This window comes from Sebastes fasciatus, chromosome 17 (assembly GCF_043250625.1).
Source record: "Sebastes fasciatus isolate fSebFas1 chromosome 17, fSebFas1.pri, whole genome shotgun sequence".
NCBI classification, from domain to species: domain Eukaryota; kingdom Metazoa; phylum Chordata; class Actinopteri; order Perciformes; family Sebastidae; genus Sebastes; species Sebastes fasciatus.
Window position 1 is genome coordinate 11224384 of NC_133811.1, and position 23282 is coordinate 11247665.

Genomic DNA, 23282 nt, shown 5'->3' on the forward strand with positions numbered 1-23282 from the left:
CAATACACCATTCCACTGCATAAGCAAAATATCACTGTGCATTACAATAGAGGAAAGCAACATATGCTTACTTTATGCTAATGTGGATTTCCCTAAACTTCATATTTTAACTATAGAGAGTGATCGTAGAAAAAGTACAGATATTCAATATATTTTTATGACTTTTTAATGGCCACTCAGAAGCTTCCCTGTGTAACACTAAAGATAATATTATAAATCAACTGAGCCGGACTGTTGGGCTTGTTAGCAGGTCAAACAGCCTGTTGGAGGACAATCAGAGTTCACACAGCCGACAAAACAGGCTTGTTAAAATGTCAGAGGGCAAAAGACATACATCTTATTTGTAAGAGCCACATTGAAAATAATGATAGTTATCTTTTTCTGATTTATATCTCATGTTGTGGATTCCTGCCAGTATAGACTGGACTAAATATAAACTCTATGTACTGAGCTGAAACGATTAGTTGATTTTGTGTGTAGTTGATTGATAGAAAATTAATCAGCGACTAATTGATTAAATCATTTTTTTCAGCCCAATATTCTCTGGTTTCTTCTTTTTTAAGGTGAAAAATGTATAGTTTTTGTACTCTTTTATGATGAGAAAACATGAGAAAACAATACAATAAAATAAAGTGACCCTTTAAATCCTTACTAATACGATTTTTTTTGTTCCGTTTTTTACTTGTGGTCATTTGTTATTATTATTTTTATTAGTAGTTTTATTGTTGTTGATTTATTTATTTTTTTGTTTTTGTTTTGTTTAGGTTAAAGTTTATTTTTCTTTTGTTTCCTTTTTTGCCCTGGATTTGTTTTTACATTGCGATGTAGTCATTTTGTACAAACCCCAGGAAGAGTAGTTTCTACCGTAGTTGTAACTAATGGGGGGGTTGCAGGTAAATAAATAAATAAATGAATAAATAGCATTAATTTGCAGCTAGCAGCTGTTATCGGGCAGAAATCTGGGATATAATACTGCTTATATATGAGAAAAGATCTCACTTGACATAACTGACTGATCTATTCAATAAAAGGCAAATACATCAGTTTTACCAGTTTTACTCTCTGAGGAGAGATGAAAGATAAGCTGCTCTACATCAGCACTGTCATTTATTGTACAATCACATATACAACTGCTTGCTCCACTAGAGGGCGCTCTATCAACTCTGACTCTGTCTGGACTGCAAGTATGAGACAGCAAAAACAGCAGGTCATTGGATGAGAACATTTCCTGATAAACAGGGCCAGTTTGTACTGATGACGGACGAAAAAACAGCTAAGTGTAAAATATGACTCCCAGTGGACTGACCAAGCCCAAACTCAGATGCTAACACACACACACACACACACACACACACACACACACACACACACACACACTTATTGGAAAATGTAATACTGTGACCACATGGTGAGTATTAGCTCATCTTATGTCCTCAGCTCAACCTCTCATCTCCTGCACAGGGGAGGAAGGATGTAAACAGAGAAGCAGAGAGAGAGAGAGAGAGTAAAAAGTGATAGCTGCACTGCCTTTGTCACAACCTCAACTTCAGTATCAGGTGAACATTAAAGGCCACTGGGCCATGAGAAGTAACAGGGCTTCCACTTCATGCCCAAGTAGGCTTGAAAACAGCCACTGTGTGTGAGTATAAACGGATGTGTGGTTCAGTGCGTAGTACATGCTGGGTTCATTAGAAAAAAAGTGGCTGGGGGGGGGACATGAGGAGGCAGGAACAGAGCTGTAAAGACAAAATTGAGAATGGTACATAACAACATAGGTAAAAATGAAAATATTGATCATGGTGCTTGCCAAGTAGGAGCAGTGTTTTACACCACATCTCAGGCACACCTGCAGAACCTGGACTGCTTCACACAACGTCACAGCTGTGGAGTACACATGGACAACTTGTTCAAGACAGAGGCTTGGGACTTCCTCATTCTCTTTAGCGTCTTGATGTTTTGCTGTAACAATGCTGAAATGTATCTACTGAAATTCCGTGACATGACCACAATGTCTTCAACAAAAATCCAAAACTGAGTGTAAATGTGTGAGGCTGGCCAATGACAAGACAAAAAACAAAAATGTGCTAGGTCATCTCTGAATACTTTCCAACTACACTAACCCTGTCTGTGTCACTCCCATGACAAAAATCTTTCAAAACTAGTCCCAAATATAAACTTTAATTTTAATAATGATCTAAAACAGCTGGGCTCTTTTTTTTACCAGCCATGACAGCGTGTGGCTAGTATTGTTTTCACCTTGTGAGTCTGTGTGTGTGTCATCCAGGCAAAATGTGGTCCTGGAGACACCTACTCAACGTGATCTTACTGAAATACGTGAAATGATAACGACCACTTGACAGCGCCTTACAGTAAGTGGTGATAGCACGGTAATGTGTTCAAATTAAGTGCTGCCACCACAGAAACAATTTAACGTTAGGTTTAGGCATCCAAACTACTTGGTGGTCAAGTAAACATCATGGTTTGGGTTACAAGAACTACATTTGTTACGTAACTTCCTATGTAGCCAATTTATTTTAAAATAACTCATTGACTTGTTGTTTAACACAGGACACAAACACCGGTCTCCTGGGTGAAAGTCCCTGATAAAAACGTAATTTTGTTTAACCTGGGAATTGTTTCTGTGCCACCACCACCACCACATAATGTGCTGTTAACAGGTCGTGGTCATTTCACATGTTTCTGTGAGATCAGGCTGCACCTACTGTAGCAGGAACTACCACAGAAGAGGTCAGGTGTTTGAATGTCTGTCTGTCTGTGGGCAGATATTGTCAACGCGATCGCGTCACAACCGTGCAAGATGTAGTCATGAAACTTTATATGTGTGTAGCTGAGATCAAAATGAAGACCGTGTTCGAAGATGGGTGTGGTCAGAGCAAGGTAGGGGGGTAGGAAGTGGGGAAGGGGCCATTCGCCCTCCACACTTTACGCCCCTGAACCGATTTGGCATCATGGCTGGTGTGATCCCATCGCAACATGGTTTCTAGTTAGAAAAAGTTACTGAAACAGAAGTAAATGCATTTGTTGGGGACTATTTTCAGCTGCGGATGAATACACATTTGGTGCTCTGAGTATTAGCAGCTGCAGGACGGTGTATGTGGGATTGATAAAAACAAATCACAGTACACATGTATGTAAATGTGGAACTGTTTTTGCCTATGATTTGTTGAAAGAAAAATATAGAACATCACCAGCCTTAAACGTTTAGATGTGTTTACACTCTACAGCATCTTTAGTGATATCGGTGGATATACAGTGGTGTCTTTGTCTGCTGACCACAATGATTGGCCGCATTGTCTTTCCCTGCAGTTGCTCTTTCCATCCCTTTAGATAGATGTAATGAAACTGCCAGAGTACAGGAAGAGAGGGTTAAAATGTGACCAGCAATAAACCTCGCTCCAACACACACGCACACGCACGCACACACACGCACACACACACAGGTCAGGTGTCATTATCCAGCTCGTTGCTGCTCCCCTGATTTGTATTCTATGGCTGCTGTGGTGGACTTGAGTTATGAGCTCTCCTTCATTGAGTGGTGTAGTATTAACCAGGAAGAGAGAGAGAGGCAGGCTAACCTCCATCCTCCTGCACTTATCTAGCAGAATATTTCATGTTTCATGTGTATCTTGTTATGATAATATCTGTCACCGACTGTTCAGGTCGCCTGCATGGAATGAAATATGGACTGTAAGATTAGACGCATTCGTTATATCTATCTGATGAGAGCTATTAGTCGTAGAGGGAACATAAAAACAAAACATAGGAAATGTAACACATGCAAAACAGGACCCTGGAGATGACGGGAAGATGACAGCAGGCGTGGCGGAGACAGAAGGGCAGGGACATAAGGGAGGAGACGAGGAAATAGGAGGAGGAGGGAAGGGTACAGGGGAGAGGAAGCACATAAATCACTGAGTACAGTAACTGTCACTACTCATGAAGCACCGCATTTCTGATTTCCTCTGGGTGGGCCACGGAGGAAGTGAGATAAAGAGGGAACAAGAAAGGAAGAGAGTGGGTTGAATAGAAACGGCGAGGTGGTCGAAGAGGGCAAAGGAATACAAGAGAGCGAATGAGTCACTGTAAGATTGTGAGCAGAACTGTATCATAAAACTTCAGGAAATTTGCAAAAATTCTGAACCCCAGATTATCTTGTGGGCACTGACTGTTAATTAGCAGGTTCAGAATGAAAAGCTGATTATCATCATGTGCATCGGATGCTTGGGGAAAGCCAGGGATTTAAGATCATCTGAACAAAGTTTATTTTTCTCCAAAACTCAAGTAACTTTTAAGTTTATGAACTTAAAGGGAGCACAACACACACACATGGGCTGGTGTATTAGAGCTGCTGCCCCGCGAAGGTGAACAAAATTGAGCTAAAGGGAGGGCAGCCTTTAAATAAGGAGTGATCAGGTGAACTTAATCAGGTTAACGAGGGATGATGACAGGTGAAAACAAGATCCAGTGACGAGGACAGGAAGTGGAAAAATAAAAGAAAATAGTTTTTTTTTTACTACAGGCACAAATTGTGTGAATATTATGTTTTTCCATTAGGGCTGAACGATTTAGAAAAAAAATATCTAATTGCGATTTTGACTGATATTGCAATTGCGATATGATTTTGGATATTAGAGGGAATGATCATTTTTACATCATTATTCTCAATTTCATTGCAAACACATGTTAAAATGATTATGGTGTGATTTTTGCGGGGATCTGTACCAAGTTTATCATGTTTACCAGTACCATGTTTCTTTAAGTCATCTCTGCAGCGCCACAATATTTAAGTAAGCCATATTGCAATTTAAAAACAATTTCAATTAATTGTGTAGCGATATTCTCCACCATTAATTGAATTATGTAAAAGTAGGGAGATGTCGTTTTACCTCTTTGTCACTTACATATGTACAATATCAGTTATAAGACAAAGAGCTTTGATAAAGTTTAGGTTTTACAGTGGGAAGGTTAAACTATGGTTCTGGTAAACAGGTCATTGCAAGATTTTGTTACGGTATATAAAACATTAAAATATATTTTTTGTTGCCTAAACTGAGTATTCACATATACACTTCTTTATGTGTGTGAATAACATTTAAAAAATTGTTGTTGTTTATTTATTTATTTATTTATTTCTGGTGGGTGTCAAGATATTCAACCAACTACTGCTTATAAAATGTTCATACTGTAAATACGGCAATTACTCCTGCTTCTCTGTGTTTGTTTAACTATACTCGTGATATTTTTAATTTTGTATGTCTTTTTGGTTGTGGTTTTTATATAAGCCATTATAGGTTTCTACCACACCGTCATACTTTATATTTCTTTCATGTGAATTGTATTTTAATATCTTTTTTTATTTGTGTGAAACAAATAAAAAATCAACATAAACATACTGCTCTGCTACTAGGTTTGGATAAATATAAGAATGAGAGTGAAACTGAGACTTCAGACACCGTATCCTAATACAAGTTTAGAAGTAGTTAAATTGACATTGTTATTTAGAATCACTAAATTCAGCATAAACTGAGCAAAATAGACAAGCATGGTTCCTTGACGGTTTATATTGGTTACCTAACCTAACCCTGCATCCTGCATGCTGTCTCATTTCCTCAGCACAGATCAAGTCTGTAATAACTCCCCTTCTTAATCCTGACCTGCAGCAGGTTGAACACCTGAGCTGAGGTGACTGATTCCACTTCAGGAAACACAAACACACTAAACTGAGATGCTGCAGGACCCACTGTGCTTAAAAATAGTAACTGTCTCTCTTTTTGTAATCATCCCTCTCTCCCTCTTTCCCACCTGTTCTTTCTCTCTCTACCCAGTAAGGGGATTGTGGGTATTTTTCCTCTCGGAGGATGAGCTGTTTTCGCTTCTTGTCACTCCAACTTAAAAGCCTTTTTTGAGCCAAACTGAGAGCTCTGCAAACACCGATACAGATGCCTCACAGCGGAGACACAGTTGATTCACTGTTCCCTACAGTTATCTACAGTCTTACCACAAGATAATAAATCTGTTTGTTGCCAACTGGTGTGGGAGTGAGCCTAGGACTCCTCAGGGTGACCCTGGGAAATTAGAGGGTTTGAAGAGACACAAAGGCCTCCAGGCAAAACCACCCTGAGAGAAGACAGACTGTGCAGAACATACTGGGGGAGAAATCTGTCTTAACTTATTTTATATGTTTCCAATACAGTGTCACAGAGACAGATGCCAATAGAGTGCTGCAGGAATGAGTTCTAAAACCCATACAAGAGTTAACATTTCAGCACTTCCGGTTCCCCCCGTCTGGAAGTCAATGACTTTTTTGAATGGGTTTTTAGTTACATGCCTGAAATAAGGTCTGTGGTTAACACAAGCTTAAGAGATTTTAACGTTTTGTTCTACATCATAAAATATGTCAGTAAATATCCCACTCATGAATTTTGAAGCTTTTACGTGTCTTGTTAACAAGTGGCCAAATGAGACTACTAAACATAATCTCGTTTGCCTTTACAGCCTCGTTGTTTATACTGGCGCTCATGCGACCGTGGTGTAGTTCGCCTAACATTAGCTTTTTACCTCTGGCGATTTCATTCACACTTCAAAAATCATAAAAGTGGTGTTCCTTTGTGGAGATTATCTTGCTGAACAAAACGTGTAAGTATCATAAATGTTTGTTTGCCACACAGCTTATTTTCTGCAGTAATCCAAAACCCAATGGAAAAATCACATTGGCTTTTTGTCAAGGGAACCAGGGCGATGCTAACTTGCGGGTTGGCCTACAAAAATATGTCAGTCCTGTACCACTCTATAGCCAACTGTATAGAAGGAAAACGCCACCTCTAAATTAACTTGCATTAGCAGTCATTAAAGTAACACCACCCAGGACACAGCTGGAAAGAGAAAAAAAGGCCCAGGTGCTGCAGGTTATTTGAGGGCATGTCCCCCTAATGGTGAATGTACTCATTTAGTTTGATTGATGGGTTAATGAGAGACCTACAGTTTCCGCACAGACTCATCTCTGAGCTGGACAGGACAGGACAGGCCCGACGCCCTCAAGTCTGACTCCTTTTACGGACCTAAAGTCCGTCTTTAGAAAGGTCTAAGGACTCGACCAACTTGTTTGAACTGAAGCAAACTTTAAATTTGCTTATTCACTTTGGGCCAAAAGTTAGATGAGAATATTGATACCACTCATGTATCTGTCCATGAATACAACAATTAGTACAAAGACTGAAAACAGTGGGAATGAATTAGCCTGGCTTTTGTTCACTTTGGACAGCAAGGGTAACAAAATCCACCGACCAAAGCTTGCTCTAAAGCTTGCTAATTAGCACGTTATATCTTGTTTGTTTAATTCCTACAAAAATTGAAGAGTAAAAACGACAAGTTGTGGTTTTACGAGGGGTTATGTCATCCCCTGCTTCCAGTCTTCATGCTAAGCAAAGCTAAGCTAATAGGATCCTGTAGCGGCATAGTGGTATCAATCTTCTTCTGAACACCCACACAGGTGTTTTCAGTTATTCTGGTTGATTCGACCTCTGCTCAGGTGGAGCTATGATGAAAATCTATTACTTCACAAATCTTCATCTACCAATAAGAATGATAATGGTGCAATTTTTCCAGCCTTAACAGGTGCAACAAAGCTAACAGGAGACTCAGGAAGAAACAATTGCTGACTTTTTTTTGGCTTTTCAAAAAATTTCAGTAAACTTAAACTTTAGCTGTACCTCTCTACAATTGTTCTTTATGTGAGTGCATCCATGTCACTCTTGCCCATCATTAAAAGTACTTCCTCGTACTTGCCGTACAAGTCAGTGGTTTCATGGATTTACTTATCTATCCTGTTGTTTTTATAGGACTGACACGAGACACCAAACCAAACCAAAGGATAGTGTATTTCTCCAGTATCACAGACCAAGACCCGCGAGGCCGGGATTATTAGGCCTGGAAAACATTTTAACCGTAACCTTTTCTCATCTGCTATACGAAATCCAAATGTCACAATCTGCTTTGTCTCATTAGCGAATCAGAATGTAATGTCTGCATTTCCTTTTAACCAAAATGTCATTTACATCATTTCATGTCCTCATCTGCTCTCTGGAAGTTATAGAGATTGTAAATATTTCCAGACATGGAGGACATATCTGTGAGACAATCATCCCTTGTTGTTTTCTGTACATGGTCTCTGTCTCTTATAATGGATTAATCTCATGTGATTCAGCCACAAATTGCTGAAACACATAGGAATGGACATAGAAGCTGTTTAACAATGAATAATATGCATTCAGGATGAAGCACTCCCTCTTTCACCACAGACATGTTGGTGCTTTTCATCAATTTCAAGTGTGCTGATGAGGATTGAGCAGCAGAGTTTAGATGGAAAAACATCTGCTGACGTCCTGAGTGCTGAGCTGTGAGTTACAAGTGACTTGAAGTTCATTGACTGTCTGTCATCCGAGTCACACTGAACACATTAGGCCTGAACAGATGCACCCTGTTTTCAATGCAGCACACATGTAACACACACATAAATGCTCAGGCAGTGAGAGTAGCTTGTTCGTCAGCAATATAAGTGCTACAATGTGTGTGCGAGAGATATGCAGACATTGAGGGTTGTGTGTGTGTGTGTGTCTTTGTGTGTGTGTGCCCACTGCCCACAGACAACAACATCTCATTCTGCCAATTGTGAGCCTTCATTACAGTCCCAGAAACACACTCCTCCTCATCACTCTTCCTCAGAGAAATCCCATTTTGCACGGCCAATGAACTAAGCCTCTCTTTCGTAAACAAGTCAGAACCATTTTGACTGAATCGGTCTGAAAACACTTGTAAATCCGTGTGAAAATGCGAAAGCGTGTTTGCGTAAACATGCTGCCAAATGTTGGAGTACAAAAAGTGTTTGTGGCTGGCGCTGGCTCGACAACACCATCTGCTTGGCACACATACTTAACTCCTCAGTGGAGCCTCTTTGCCAACAAGTCCAAGATCTCCTGACACCAGTAAGATGACATAACTTATTGAGGTCAATTATAGCAGGTGTCATGTATGATTGACTTGACATGGCGGCAGCCAAAATGACAAACTTGAGGCATAGGAGGAGCACCGGATCACATAACACAACCCGTTATCATCCGTGTAATACGGCTGTTTTGTATCTGACTGTTGAGCCTGGGTATCAGAAGCCGAGGGGCGTGACAAAGCGGCGGTATTTGACCACCTGAACGGGCTGCACACCCTGTGTGCTGTTATTGGCTGGAGGTTACACCCCCATGTGGGGCCCAACGGCTGTTTGCTGAAGCCCAGTCTCAGTCTAGACATTGTTATTTTTAGTAAATTCTTGCATATTATACCTTTAAATAAAACCATAGCACTATGAGTGGTCCAAAACTTCATATTTTCCACAGAAAATATGCAATCATCACAGCGTAGCAAACCAGATTTATTCTTATCAGTGAAGATGACCAGTAAAAGCCAATTTGATTGATGGATAACTTAATTTCAGCGACTCGGTTTAATCTGAGGTTTGATGTCGCTTTCTTCTCCATCAGCAGGGCAGGACATGCTGAGCTAAGACTGTCACAAGTTTCAAATGATGGATTGGACACAGTGATGTTGGATAATGAAGCCTAACGAGAGCAATAAAAGATTATTTTGTTCTTGTTTCATAATGATAAATATCAAATCCGAGCAATGTCCGGAGTTGATATAAGGTCACACAGAGTTCTGTGTGTTTGTGTGTGTGTGTGTGTGTGTGTGTGTGCTGTTTAATGGTATGGTCTGATGCTTTAATTCAATTTAGGTGGCGATGCAGGAAGCCACTGGACTGAGAGCGATACAAACACTGAGTCCTTTTTTACTGGAGACAGATGAGGGAGAGATTACTCTGACTCACTGAAGCTCTGGGGTAATTGAGCAGCAACATGGCTTATACATGGTCATAAATGTTACTCAAACGCCTCTCACCTGATCTACGTATAATTTGTAAAGTATTCTCCTGTCTTAAACTTAAAACTGCATTAATTCATTCACGTGTTTATGGCGATCTGAGGAGTGCAACTTCAATACAAACAACATAAACATCTGAGTTTTGCGCCTTGTTTCCACACAGTTTATTTTGTGTCCGTAAATCCTTATAGTATACGGATTAGGAAATGCATCATTTTATGGCTGGATAGAAACACCACCGCAGATATAGGAGAGAAGTTAATTTTGTCAGTTTTTTGCCATCCAGTCAAGACGAATCACATTTATAATTTTTTTGTGAAAGTGAAATGTTTGACGGCATATTTAGGTAACATTGGTAGCAGGCTAGATGTGTAACATTAGAGTGCATGCATAGTGGTTCAAACGTCTTTTATCGAAATAGTTCACAAAACTGCTAAATATGCCGTCGAACTTTTCACTTGGTAAAAAATGTATAAATAGAGATGTATTACATTCATCAATTATTATTAAATCCCTAATTCATTACCTGTGGCACACAGTGCATACGATCTGTCCGAAATCTCCCGCATAAGTTTAATTTTTTTCAACGTATTCGAGGCAAATTATGGACCGGAAAACACATCGCAAACACATCGGAGATCACGGATGTTCCCATAGGAATGAATGGACTTCATGGTTGCCTTGCATACGTACAGAGAGGTACAGTATGTGGAAAGGAGGCGTTAAGCTGCTAAATCCTCCACTATGTTCACCACCTAGTCACTGATATATGTTGTTTGGTGCTGAGCAGGTAGAGTACACAGTGTTTGTCATGACTTCTATAACTAACACAGCTACCTGGAAACACGGCTAATAAGAGAAGAGTTTGAGGGTTGAACAACAAAAACAATGAGCTGAAAGTTGCTAAAAGGCTCCGTAGAGCTGAGAACTCCAGAGTTGGGTGAAAAGCCTCTGTGAGTTTGTTACTACCAGCGACCCCTTTCACATTACAAAGTAATTTAGTCCATTGTTTAAACAAAATAGTTGACTAGTGCAGCTTTAATTAAGCAAAGGATTACTGCCTTCAGGTGATAATCGTACAAGTTTTTTAAATGAGTCCAACACAGCTCCTAACCATGGCTGAAAGAACAGGATTTCTTTCCCAGTGGCAGCTTAAGTTAAATTTGGGTCAAGACTTCACATAACAAACTTAGGAATTGCATGCATGAGACTTGCTAACGGGTTGCGGATTCTTACTTTAAAGTGCTCTGGAGATGCCATCCAATGGCTGAGGAATTCCCATGCTACATTTAGGACCAGAGAATGCAGACAAACCGCAATTACATGCTGCCAAACTCGTCCTTTCATTTAGAGGAAGAAAACAAAAGTTCCTGCTAGTAGAGCCAAAGGGCATGAGAGGACAGGATAGCGGAAGAAGGTAACGACCGCCCTTCATCTCCAAAGAACACTTTGGCGACACTTTGGTGCAACAAGCCAGAACATGATGTAACAGGTGAAAAATTGATGACGACAATTAAAACAGGCAGAGCCTTCTCACTGACTTTAAACAGACCTTACTTGGTCTAAAGCACAGACGGATCAGAAGGCTGTAGATGAAGAAGAAACAGGAAAGTAAGAAGACGGAGGTTGGTTAAAGAATAACTCCATCGTTCTTCCTATTGTTTTGTCTCCTGTGGTAGGAAATACAGCTTCAAAAAGAGCAGAAAATAAACAAACAAAGGGAATATGCTGTATGTGTGCCATTGAGATGCCGTTGAGACACCTGTGTGTGCAGGTATTGCTTGCCGTGAGATGCACAGAGAGAAACAGCAACAGATCATCAAATATCAGGGCTGGAAGACGAGATGGGGCGAGGCGTAGGAGGGATAGATAGCAGAGACGAGAAGTCATCTTCCCTTTATCCAACTGTGTGTTGCCTAAGCTCTCTGCAGGGAGTCCACGACTTTGACAGTGGCACACAGTAAATGGGATCTTCAAAGGAGGACCAAGAAGAGAGGCGTCTTAGCCCGGCTTACAGAAATCAAAAGGCTTAGGCGAGCCTTACCCAGCAGGATAATGGAATATGGAATATCACAACCCGCACAAGACAGTCGTAATGAAAATGGTAGGAAAATCTGCTGGCAGCCTTGTTCTCAAATTATACACAGCTCCATACAACATGTCCCTCTCTTCTTCTCTACTCTTTGTATCCTCTAGACTAGAGTCACCTTCTTTCCGTTCTGCCTCGCTAATTCTTTCATCGGTTTTCACTTTACTTCACCTCTCAATCCTTCCTTCTAAATGAGTCTCGAAAGTCACATTTCTTTTCCCATTTTGCAGTCAAAAGGGGTGCAGTTTGTGTAAATCTTACTGTTTGGTACATGCAAATATCTCCCCTTTGGAAGGCTGGAAGATAAATAACCAGCCAACAATCCAAGGTTGAGAAGATAACAGCATAAAGGAGAGGAAGAAGAGGGGAGTGTGAAGGAACGAGGGGAAGGTAAAAGGCAGAGGAGGTGTGTGATTTTAATAATATTTCAGTTTCAATTTTACAGTGATGCTAGTTTATTAGATGGATCATTCTGACGTCTCATCTTAGTACAGAGACATGCTCTATCCTGGGATGAAAGCCAGCTGAGGTTCCCCCTGCAGAGAGGACAGTTATGAGAAGGTAATATGAAACATCTGGAGGCCCATAAGTTACATCACATGAGTTTATAAAACCTCAAAAGGGTCCAAGAATGAAAGGATGACGGCGCAAAGAGAGTCTCTGTGTGTGTGAATGTGTGGGGCTCCCTTTGTGTCACTGACCACCTGTGGATGCAGTAGCTCATAGTGAGCTAATCTTATCCATTGCAGCCGTTCCTAGCACGCTCTCATCACCAGATGAATAGACATCTTTGTGACTTTGGAGCTCAGCTGGCAACATCTTTACTCTGTACAACATATTGTGTCTTCTAACAGTTTGTGAGCAGACAAATGTATGCATTCATTGATAACTAATACTTGAATTGATGAGCTGACAGTGTGACTGTACCAGGTGAAACAAAGTTCATGTTAAAAATGTTCTAAAGCATCTAGTTAACTTTCATCTTTGTAGTCAACAAGAGGAACATTTAACTAAAACAATTCAGTTTATCCACATACAACGGTTCGTATGATATCTTACGAAAAGTTATTCCACATATTATGTGCATTTTCCTACGAATGTCCAGCAACACGTGACAAATGTCCAAGAACGTGTAAATTACCGCTCGTTACATGCATACAGTCTTTTCAAAATAAACTTCTGTTTTCATAGGGAACAGCTGGTTTAGGCAACAAAACTATATAGTTAGGTTTAGGAGAACATTGTGGTTTGGGTTACAGGGGTTGGGTACGGAAGTTACGTGACAAATAAATCAACGTTGACTTCAGGTTTCACAAGGAGTATGAACACCAGTCTTCTGGGCAAAAGTCCGGTGTTTTTTGACACATCTATCCACCCCGACCTCCTCCATACGTGGCGTTTGTTGCTTTTTATACTTCCTGGATCACAATTACTTGGATTACATATGAATTGATTTTGTGGGATACATATGAAATACAGTGCATTACTTTTTGTAGGTATAGCTACGAACGATGTATGAGAACAGCCTGAGCACATAGTCGATTAATCTGTAAGTTGATTGACAGAAAAATATGCAACTATATTGATTATCAATTAATTGTTTCAGTCATTTTTGTCAAACATTCTCATCCCAAACAATTAATTGTGACAATAATCAGTAGATCAATTGATAATGACAGTAATTGTTAGTTGCAACTAGAGCTGGGCGATAAATTCATGGTTTAGGACGACGTTTAAAAATGAAAATCAATTTTCAATTTAACTCTGCTTAGCTCTACCCTGAGCTCTCGTAGTTCATAGTAAGCGCATGAGTTCTCTTCAGACACAGGTCAAATATCAACATGGAAGCATGCGCTAATAAACGTGAGAAACCGGCGGAGCTGGACGACCCGCCTGCTGGTTCCCCCGTCAGCGTTGAGTTGTGTAGAAGACGAGGAAGGTGTGTCGGCATTGCAACCATCGTTGTGAAGTATGTGAATTGAAACACATATAATATTCTAATGCACATTCGCTGTAATCTGGCCAAGAAATACCTCTAAGTCCATCATGAGGGGGGCATTGTAACATGCCACAGGGCATGCACAATGACATGTTTAATCTTGTTTACAAAAGCGTTTCTTCAGGGATACAATACATCTTTTCAAGAGCAATCTTTTATTTATTTTTTTTAAAAGTGAGGTTTGTTGAAAGTTAATAATTCATTTGTCTTTTGTAGGCCTAGTGTGGTTTTTTTTAAGGGAAAAAAATTGATTAATGATGTGAAAAAAAATCTGAGATTTTATTTTTGGGCCACATCGACCAGCTCGAGTTGCAACCCTTACAGTAACTCTTCTTCAGCGCTTCCCTGGGTGTCCCTTCATGATGGAGACACACTGCTTGACTATCAATCTTGGCAATTATGACTGGTTTTCAGGATCACACCAAGTGGCCTCAGCAACAATGGATGAGCCGATGGATGACCTTGACCAAAAATACAGAAAAAGCCAGTCATTCCATGTGTGACGTCCAGTCAATTCCCAGTCTGTTAAGTGTTGTACTCCCCAACATAAACAACCTCTCAGGTGTTGTGAAGGACACAGGCAGGGTGTCTGGTTTGGACGATGACCAAAAACACACACACGACACATATGTCGGGAGCACGTGGTGAGGATCTAGTCACTGAGTTCATCTCCTGCATGTTTCATTAGTCTGCTACACCTAGAAGCAGCGTTACTGCTGAACGGAGACACCATGTACTGAGTGGTTGCTGCATTTACTGTGGTTTTAATCCATTAGCTACGGTTTACTGGTATATAAATAAAGTCAACAACCTTGAGGAGTATTGCAGCAATACAGCTGCACATAAACACGTGCAATGACAATTCTATAATACAATACACTCTTTCTCTTGCTCAATCTGCCTTCATTTTAGGGTGAACAAAAAGCAGCTGCAATCACCTCAAAAACAGGAACTGAGCCTCATTTCAAGAAGTGTGTGTGCTGGATGGGTGCTCATGCGTAAGGAAATTGGTTGGAATGTAGGAATGCATTCACACCCCAAGTTTCTGAATAAACTCCCCATGAATGAGGCGGTGAATACAGAAGACAACAATCACACACACGCCCACATAGACACCGACCACCCTGACTGAAAACGACATCAAGATGTGTTTGTATACGCACACATTCATTATCTAGAACGAGCATAGTTCATCTTTTTTGTACACACACACACACGCCTTCTTTATGTTTTGATAAGAGACTTAACTGCATGTCTTGTTTTACTGGCAGCTGATGCATCTCCCTACCTTTAACACACAGGGTTCAGTAGGGTCAGGTGTTACCATGGAGACCTATTGGTGAAACTCAAGATGCACTGAAGGCTGAACTGAACTATCAAGACAATTTTAAGTGAACCTTTTTTTTGGGAAAATGCAGGCTACACGTGAAATTGTTGCATTTCTTTCATCTGAAAGTCTAACTGCAATAAAAACACCAGAAAAATGGAAGTCTGTCAATAATTGATTAGTCTTGGTCTGATTGTTTTTGCTGTTTGGTTCCAGCTAATGTTGGTCATATTTCATGCTGTCTGATGACACAAGCAGATGCATTTGGTAATATCCTAATGCACCAACTCCAACTAATGGCCGTATAACCACGACAGCTGTCTAACGAAAGAGGCGAAACAGATCTATGGTAGGTTTTGTGGTGGACAAATTGCTCCATCAGCATCTGTTCATCAAAAGTCTTTACACCATAAATTAAAAAAACATCAGCTTGAAGCAAACAGTGTTGCAACAGTGGACATAAACGTTGACACACTGACTTAGCCTTTTGGATTTGGTACATAACAGTTTGTCTAAAAGTATTTGGACAGAAACTAGTAAACTGATTGAAGGCAAAATGAAACAGTGTATAGGCTTACATCAGTTTAAGTTGTGCCTTAGAAATGGTTTCTTATGGGTGTATACTGGTGAGCGAGGCGAAAGTCTTTGCCAAGGTAATGAACGCGCCAAAACAACAGACCGAAACAAGCTGCAACAATTAATCAATTAATTGTCAACTATTAAATTAATTGCTAACTATTTTGATAATCGATTTGAGTAATTGTTTAAGCAATAAAGTCAAAATTCTCTGATTCCAGCTTCTTAAATGTGAATCTTTTCTGGTTTCTTTACTCCTCTATGACAGTAAACTGGATATCTTTGAGTTGTGGAAAAAACAAGACATTTGAGGACGTCATCTTGGGCTTTGGGAAACACTGATCAACTTTTTTCACCATTTTCTGACATTTTATAGACCAAACAACTAATCGATTAGTCGGGAAAATAATCAACAGATTAATCGACAATAAAAATAATCATTAGTTGCAGCCCTAAATGGTAAATGGACTTGCATTTATATGGTGCTTTTCTAGTCTTCCGACCACCCAAAGCGCTCTACACTACATGTCAGTATTCACCCATTCACACACTGATGGCAGAGGCTACTAAGGTGCCAACTTTGCCCATCAGGATCTAATCTAAATACTCAATTTGGGGTTAAGTGTCTTGCTCAAGGACACACCCGGAGGATCGAACCACCGACCTTTCGATTGGTGGACAACCTGCTCTACCCTCTGAGCCACAGCCGCCCTAAACAGTAGAGTCTAAAAAAATATAAATTCAAACTGCATGGCTCCAAGCATTCTTTACTAAAGCAGCAATAATTGATTTTTTGGCCACTTGGAGCTGCGGAACAACACTGACGTATTATTACATTATTAAGTTGATAGGTTTCTGGCTTTTTGACGGATGTAACTCCAATATTCACTCAACTTTTAGCTTTGTTTTGGTCTGCACCAACTCCTGAGGGAAATATCTCTATTAGCTCCACTTTGTTTACCAGCTAGTTGTTAAATTTGTCTGTCTGGCTGAGCATGTTGCGTACAGGGAGTTTTTCAGAACTTTGTTGCTGTAAACAGCTGCCTGCTGCAGCTGGAAACAAGTTTGATACGAGCAGAGTGAACCAAAATAGTAAAGTTGCGGGTCAAAAAAACAAAACTATGAGTCGAAAGATGCAAAAACGCTGTGTAGAACCGAGGGCAACTGCAGAGTCCAGTGATAATTCTCTGTGGATTCGTCCCAACAAGTGACCTTTCACATTACACATAATAATTGAATCCATTGTTAATATAAAATGTGTATAATTACAACTTCTAGGCTAGAGTTGGTACAAGCAACCCCGTGTCCAGAAACTTCAAGTTTTGTGAATAACAACCAAAGAGGCAGAAGAGAGACGGGGTGGAATTATGTGAGAAACACACTTAGACTAAAAATAGTCCTGGGTGAGGCCAGAAAACATGAAACAGAAAGCAACACCTGAGAAACCGAAAACTTCAACAGCAGCTTTGTGAGAAACAAATCTCAGTGTCAGAGCATTATCTGACAAATCTGTCTGTGTCAGTGCGAGCTATGTGTTAAACCTGTTTGTCTGGTGTTTTTTGTTGCTTCGGGGTCTGTTAACAGAGACAATGATCAGTATGGGACAGACTAAGCTCTGTTTTCCACTGCAGGTATACTGGTCTGGCAATAACAACTCACAGAATCATAAAATAATACCCACTCTTTTACACACATATATACTGTTGCATTGAAGGTGCATAGAGGTTTTTGGGGAAAAAAGCTTCAAAAGAGGCTGTCTTCAATTGAAATCCTCTGTAACTACTCATCTGTCAGCAGGAGAAACAAATCACAGGAACAAAAAGAGCCCACACACAACCCTCTTCTGCACACTTGTGCAATAAGCAGGAAGCCTTGAAGCTGACTAAGGTAAAGTCAGCATGGGAATATTGTCACTCTGCATCTAAAAGGCTTACTGTAGGAACTAATTCACAACATGCACATCACCACACACCCACAGGCATACAACTACATAAGTAATCTCAAAGTGGTCACATTCAAAACAAGTCTGATTTTACAAATATGAATAAAGATTGTCAACAACTCATATCTTTGCATCCACTCCAGACATCCACTGTCCCTCTCACCTGTTTTCAGTTTGTCTCTATGTCCAAACAGCCAGGAGCCTTTAGGTTTTTCCTTGTTGGGGTTTGGTGACGGGGGTGCAGAGAAGTTTTTCTCTGTTGTCTGAACCTTCTTTTTCTTCTGGACGCTGTTCCCCATTTTGGGGCAGTCCTGAAGCCCCTAAAGGGGGTCTATCATCTCGTCGTCCTGTAACACTACATCTGTATTCCTTCGCTTGAGACCCCACAGCCCCTCTCGCTCTCCAGCATGAAAACACACCCCAAAGTCAAAGTCAATACCGCGCTCCTGAATCCCACTGGTCAAATAATTCCTGCTGATTCAGTCCTGCTGACACACACACCGCGGTATAGTGAATGCGTACTAAAGACACCATTCCTATAAAACAAATCACACACACACAAACAGATCCAGCATGCAAACACTCAAATCAGTCCTATTCTCCGAGCTGACACACTTCCAGCCCCGTACATCCAGCTGCTGAAGCAACGGCAGCATCCAACGCTGACAAGCCTCACTACCAAGTGTGTGTGCATGCATGTGTGTGTGTGTGTGTGTAAGTGCCCCTCCCACTCTCTGCCTCTGTGATCGCTCAGCTCCCGAGCTGAGCGTTCACACAGCTGAGCATTTTCAGTGTTGGAGAGGGGTGAAAACAAACAACACACACACACACATTCATCTCCATAATATAGATAATGAAATGAGTCACACCTTTGTTTTATGGTTAATGCTACTCTTCTGTTGTGTATAATTTCCTCTTGTAGCGAGCAGTTGTCTTTATTTCAAACCATTCTAAGCACAGCCGACAGATACTGTCAACACAACGTGGTGACGGAGAAAACACAGATTCCTCTACGATAGTCACACACACACAGAAAGCTGCTGATGGGAACAGAGCAGTACATCAGTGGTGTTTACGTAAGAATGAGTGATAAAAAGGGGGAATAAATACTGAGATAAAGGCAGAAGTGGAATCTAAAAACAGCAGAGGGTTGCTCAATAATTCACGTATTCTTCACAGGTGCAGCTCTCCTGTCTGGCACCTCTTGAAATTCCTCACAACACACACATAGACATAGATAAAAAAAAAAGTAGAAAGAGCAGGATATATGCCAGTCAACCGGTCGGACAGATCAAAGCTTGTTTTGAGACGAGAGCATTCCTGCTATGCTTAGAAGAAATACAGATGCTGAGCCAGATGGGTGAGTTGCAAGAACAGGGATGACGGGGGATTCCAGAGAGGCAACGTTACTTTAAATTTAACCGAGCACTTACAGTAACACAGTAATGACGATATTCAGCAAGCATGAGGAAGCAAATAGAGACTAGGCAACACTGAGCAAAAAATAAACCCAATAGAGACGAAGTCCCACCCCTTCCGGCGAACCACCACGGGACCTTATTTTGGAAAAAATATGAACGGTAGTCAACGGCGAGAGACAAATTTTTTTTTTGATCCGGTTTGAATAGCGCTATGAATTACACATATGATGTTTGGCAATTTAAAAGATAATTTTGTACGTCAAGAAAGTCAGAAAGTTGAAGTATAAGACTACACACCCAAAAGTCGCATAAGTGACGTCTCTCTCACCGACGCTACGATGCCTGTGTATTTCCTACTGGGATGTACTCACACCAGCAACGGGTCTCGCTCGTTCTTACCTACGACTTTATTGACTTGCAAAATTATGACAAACATTGTATGTGTGATTCATGGCGCAATGGGGTCCCCCGGAAGGGGAGGGACTTTGCCTTTCTATAATTACAGCAAGTCATCTTCCTCATTTCTTATGTTCTCTTTCCCTCTGCCTCCTCTCATTTCCCTCTACCCCTAAAAGGAGCTAACAGTGTTGGACAGTCCCCTGAATACCATGATGTCCCACCATGATGATGTCATGACCTATGCCGTCACTAAATGACGGCGACGACGCTCCCAGAGCTTGTCGATCGATAGCAGTCATCCAGAACGAGGTCAGAGAGAGACATATATGGAAGAAGAGAAATGACATCAGCATGAAACTGAGATTCCTTGTAGGATCAAAATGGAGGAAGAGGGGAGGGAGTGTGATGATGAAGAGCAAGAAAAGTGAAACCACACACTCCTCATCATGCTCACCCCGATCATGTTTCTTCCCATCCCTCCATCCCCCCACCCCTCTGGTGTGTAGGAAGATAAAAAGCCTGCAATAAAAAGCAGATTTACTGACTGGGGGGAGTCGTGAGGAAGGGGAGATTTGCTGAACTACTGAGCACTGAGCTGCTCGTTTTTCTAGAGCAGGAATCGATTTGGCGTCTGAGGAGCAGGAGGAGTTTCTGGGAATTTCCAAATATGAATAAGGATGCTATGTATATACATGTATCTGCATGAGAGGAAGAGAAATGAAAGATGTGGGAGTATGACATCAAGCTTCCAATTGCAGAGTGTAAAATGATCCGCAGTTAAATGCTCACAGAGACATACATCCTCTTAATGCAGAACCACACCCAGCACATTTGTGCTGCTAGAGTACTCACTATCTTCTCAACTGTCATAGAGAGTGCACTTAGATAATGTGAGTGTGTCGGATGCTCTTCCTTCACCTACCAGCTGCAGTACAACGTGCTGAACATGCCCTAGATACATTTAAATATGAGTGTGATCAAAGTGTGTGTCGTTGTCAAGAGAGATTTTAGGATTTGACAGCTGCTGGGAACTCAAAGGGGAGCGTAGCGAGTCCGTGTGTGTGTGTGTGTGTACGCGTGTGTGTGCAGGTACGCATGCGTACATTAAAGGACATTTTGTGTAGAGGAATGCCGTTGTCAAGGTATAGTCGTCAGGGAAAGTGGTTGTCAGGGTGACCATCACCAGGGTGTCAAGACAGGATTACCTTTCTAAATGTTTCTGTGTACTTTTATTGGTGAGTGTGTACGCGAGACTACAGGTCTGAGACCAGCGGCCTGAAGTAGTTTAGAAAAAGTTACAATGTAAAACACTGACATTTACCTATATGACATTGATGGCATCAATCCTCCTTAGCACAATTCTTTACAGATAATTTCCATACCCAATGAATCAACCCACCACTCCCCTCTTGTGGCAAGGTACTGCTATCACAATATAAAACCCTAGGGGCATACATACCGTAATGCAAAGCACTCAAAACCCAATAAATAACATCCAGTTGCAGTGCTGCAGAAGAGCAACAGTCAATTTCAGTCTAACCTGTGCCACCTACAGGAGAAGCAGATGCAGATAGAGAGATGCCAATGTGCGCCATCTATAGGCAAGGAAAGTAACAAGGAAAGGGGTACAACTGCATTTATTTTCTTTGTTGTAGCTTGTTTGTGTGTATATATGTGTTTGAGGTATTAACTAAATGGAAATAGTTCTGTTAATTGCAGCATATTTTCTGCTGAATACTGGGAAAAGTACAAAGTTCACACTGCTCTAAATGTCACCGTGAGTCCTCTGTCCTTCTGGTAAGTCAAGAGAGCAACAGAGGTAGGGGTTATTTAGACTTCTTCTCCAGGCAATTTGCAAATATACTTTATTAGAAGTGCTTGTCGGAACCTTACACCCCTCCAGTTTAGATAACAAGTTATGTAGGTGTTAAATGTAAAACCTCTATAATACTGATAGCCTGCAGGTGGAGCAAATGTTAAAATGGCAGCAGTTATGACTTTCTTTGCAGGGTTCAGCACTAACTTTTGAAACGTTCAGCTTTTGGTTGCCGAAACTGAAAATGTGGTTGCCATTTTTAGTCACCTTATATTTTGAATAATTAAGATACTATGCAGTTATGCATCATCTTATTAATGAAAAGTATAAGTATAATTTTTCCAAAGGCCAAGAATTGGTTGCCAATTTCTCTAAATGATTGCCAATGGCAACCTGGCAACCCTTACTGTCAAGCCCCGCTTTGTCTGCATAGATGACATCTGCAGGTTTAAATTGCTGCTGCTGTTCATTTCCTTTCCTATTGGTGTCATGGGATAGTATGTGTAGAACTTGACTACAATTATGGAGCAGTTCTTGTGGAGAATTAAGCTTGCTAAATATAAATACGTGAGTATGAGCCAGTCAGATGATAAATCATACTGTGGCATTGCAGCTTAAGCCAGAAACAAACATATCAGAGATAAGATACAGTCAGTGGTCAGTGTTCCAAGATGTTTTACTCAGCCCATCAGAACATATATGGTCCCAAATGTCACTTTAATCAAGACTGACTGAATTTCTCAGTTGCTTTGTCATCGTCTGGTCTGTTCTTCACATCATAGAAAAAAAAATAAGTCAGAAAGAGACGATGCGCAGCTGGATCCGGTAAACAGTGTTCAACAGGTGTATCTATTATAGCAAGTTACGTAACACGAGCCACACACACAGTCTTAAGGGTAAATCAGTTGTATATCCCCCTGTATACAGACTCCCACTCCCTCAGTCCCACGCTGATGTCTCACAGCTGCTTCCCTGCCACATCAAACACACTCCATGTCCTTATAAAACAACCCATTAGCTCTTATTCCATAAACAATACCTCTGGAGAAAAGCACAAGTAATTTCAGTTATCCCTTACTATGTACATATGAGGGTATCTATGTGTTATCTGCATGGGTCTGCATGATTCTCTAACGAAATATGGTAAAAACATAATTTAAAAATGCGTTATGCTCTGGGTGTGTATATATATATATATATATATATATATATATATTCAAATTTGAATATGAAAATTGATATTTGATTGTGAAAGAAAAAAAAGAGCATCCCTACCTTAGCCGTCTGCCTTGCGCGCACTGAATGCACCGCATGACGAGAGTCACACAACGCCACTTTCATTAAGTGAAATTGAAATGTAACGTAAGGTCAAGCTGAGCGAGAAATAATTCAACCATAACTGTAATGATGGCAGAGAACTCGGCCGCAGAGAGAGCGACACTGTGTCCTAACAGCAAGCGAGACGTTCTGTAAACAAACCACGTACATATGAGCTGTGTGCTCGAGATCAAACTGGAGATGTAACCACTTAAAAGATGGGTGAGTAGCATTTGCCATCTTCCAACGTTTGTACTTTTAAAACAGAGAATCCGTCCCTAAGCCTAGCCCCGTAAACCGCAACACACATCAGTGGTTTTAAGACAAAAATTAAGATTTTTATTTTCATAAATAACAATAGGTCCCTGATGTTGTTGGCTTAAACATGTTTGTGTCATGTCATCATGTCAAATTCACTACAAAAACAACAGCTGTGAAAAGTGTATTT

General features: G+C 40.7%; 1 protein-coding gene across 2 annotated transcripts in view; it reads right to left on the reverse strand.

Moving 5' to 3' along the window:
* Window positions 1-23282, reverse strand: part of nhsl3 (NHS like 3) — a 48096-nt gene that overhangs the window by 16148 nt on the left and 8666 nt on the right. Inside the window, exon 1 of one of the 2 annotated variants that reach the window (XM_074613874.1) lies at window positions 18045-18569. The exons of the other annotated variant lie outside the window; for it this stretch is intronic. Within the exon in view, the coding sequence (XP_074469975.1) occupies window positions 18045-18180 (136 nt within the window). The 5' untranslated portion in view covers window positions 18181-18569. Of the gene's footprint in view, window positions 1-18044; window positions 18570-23282 lie in introns of those variants that run through there. 2 annotated transcript variants of the gene reach the window in all.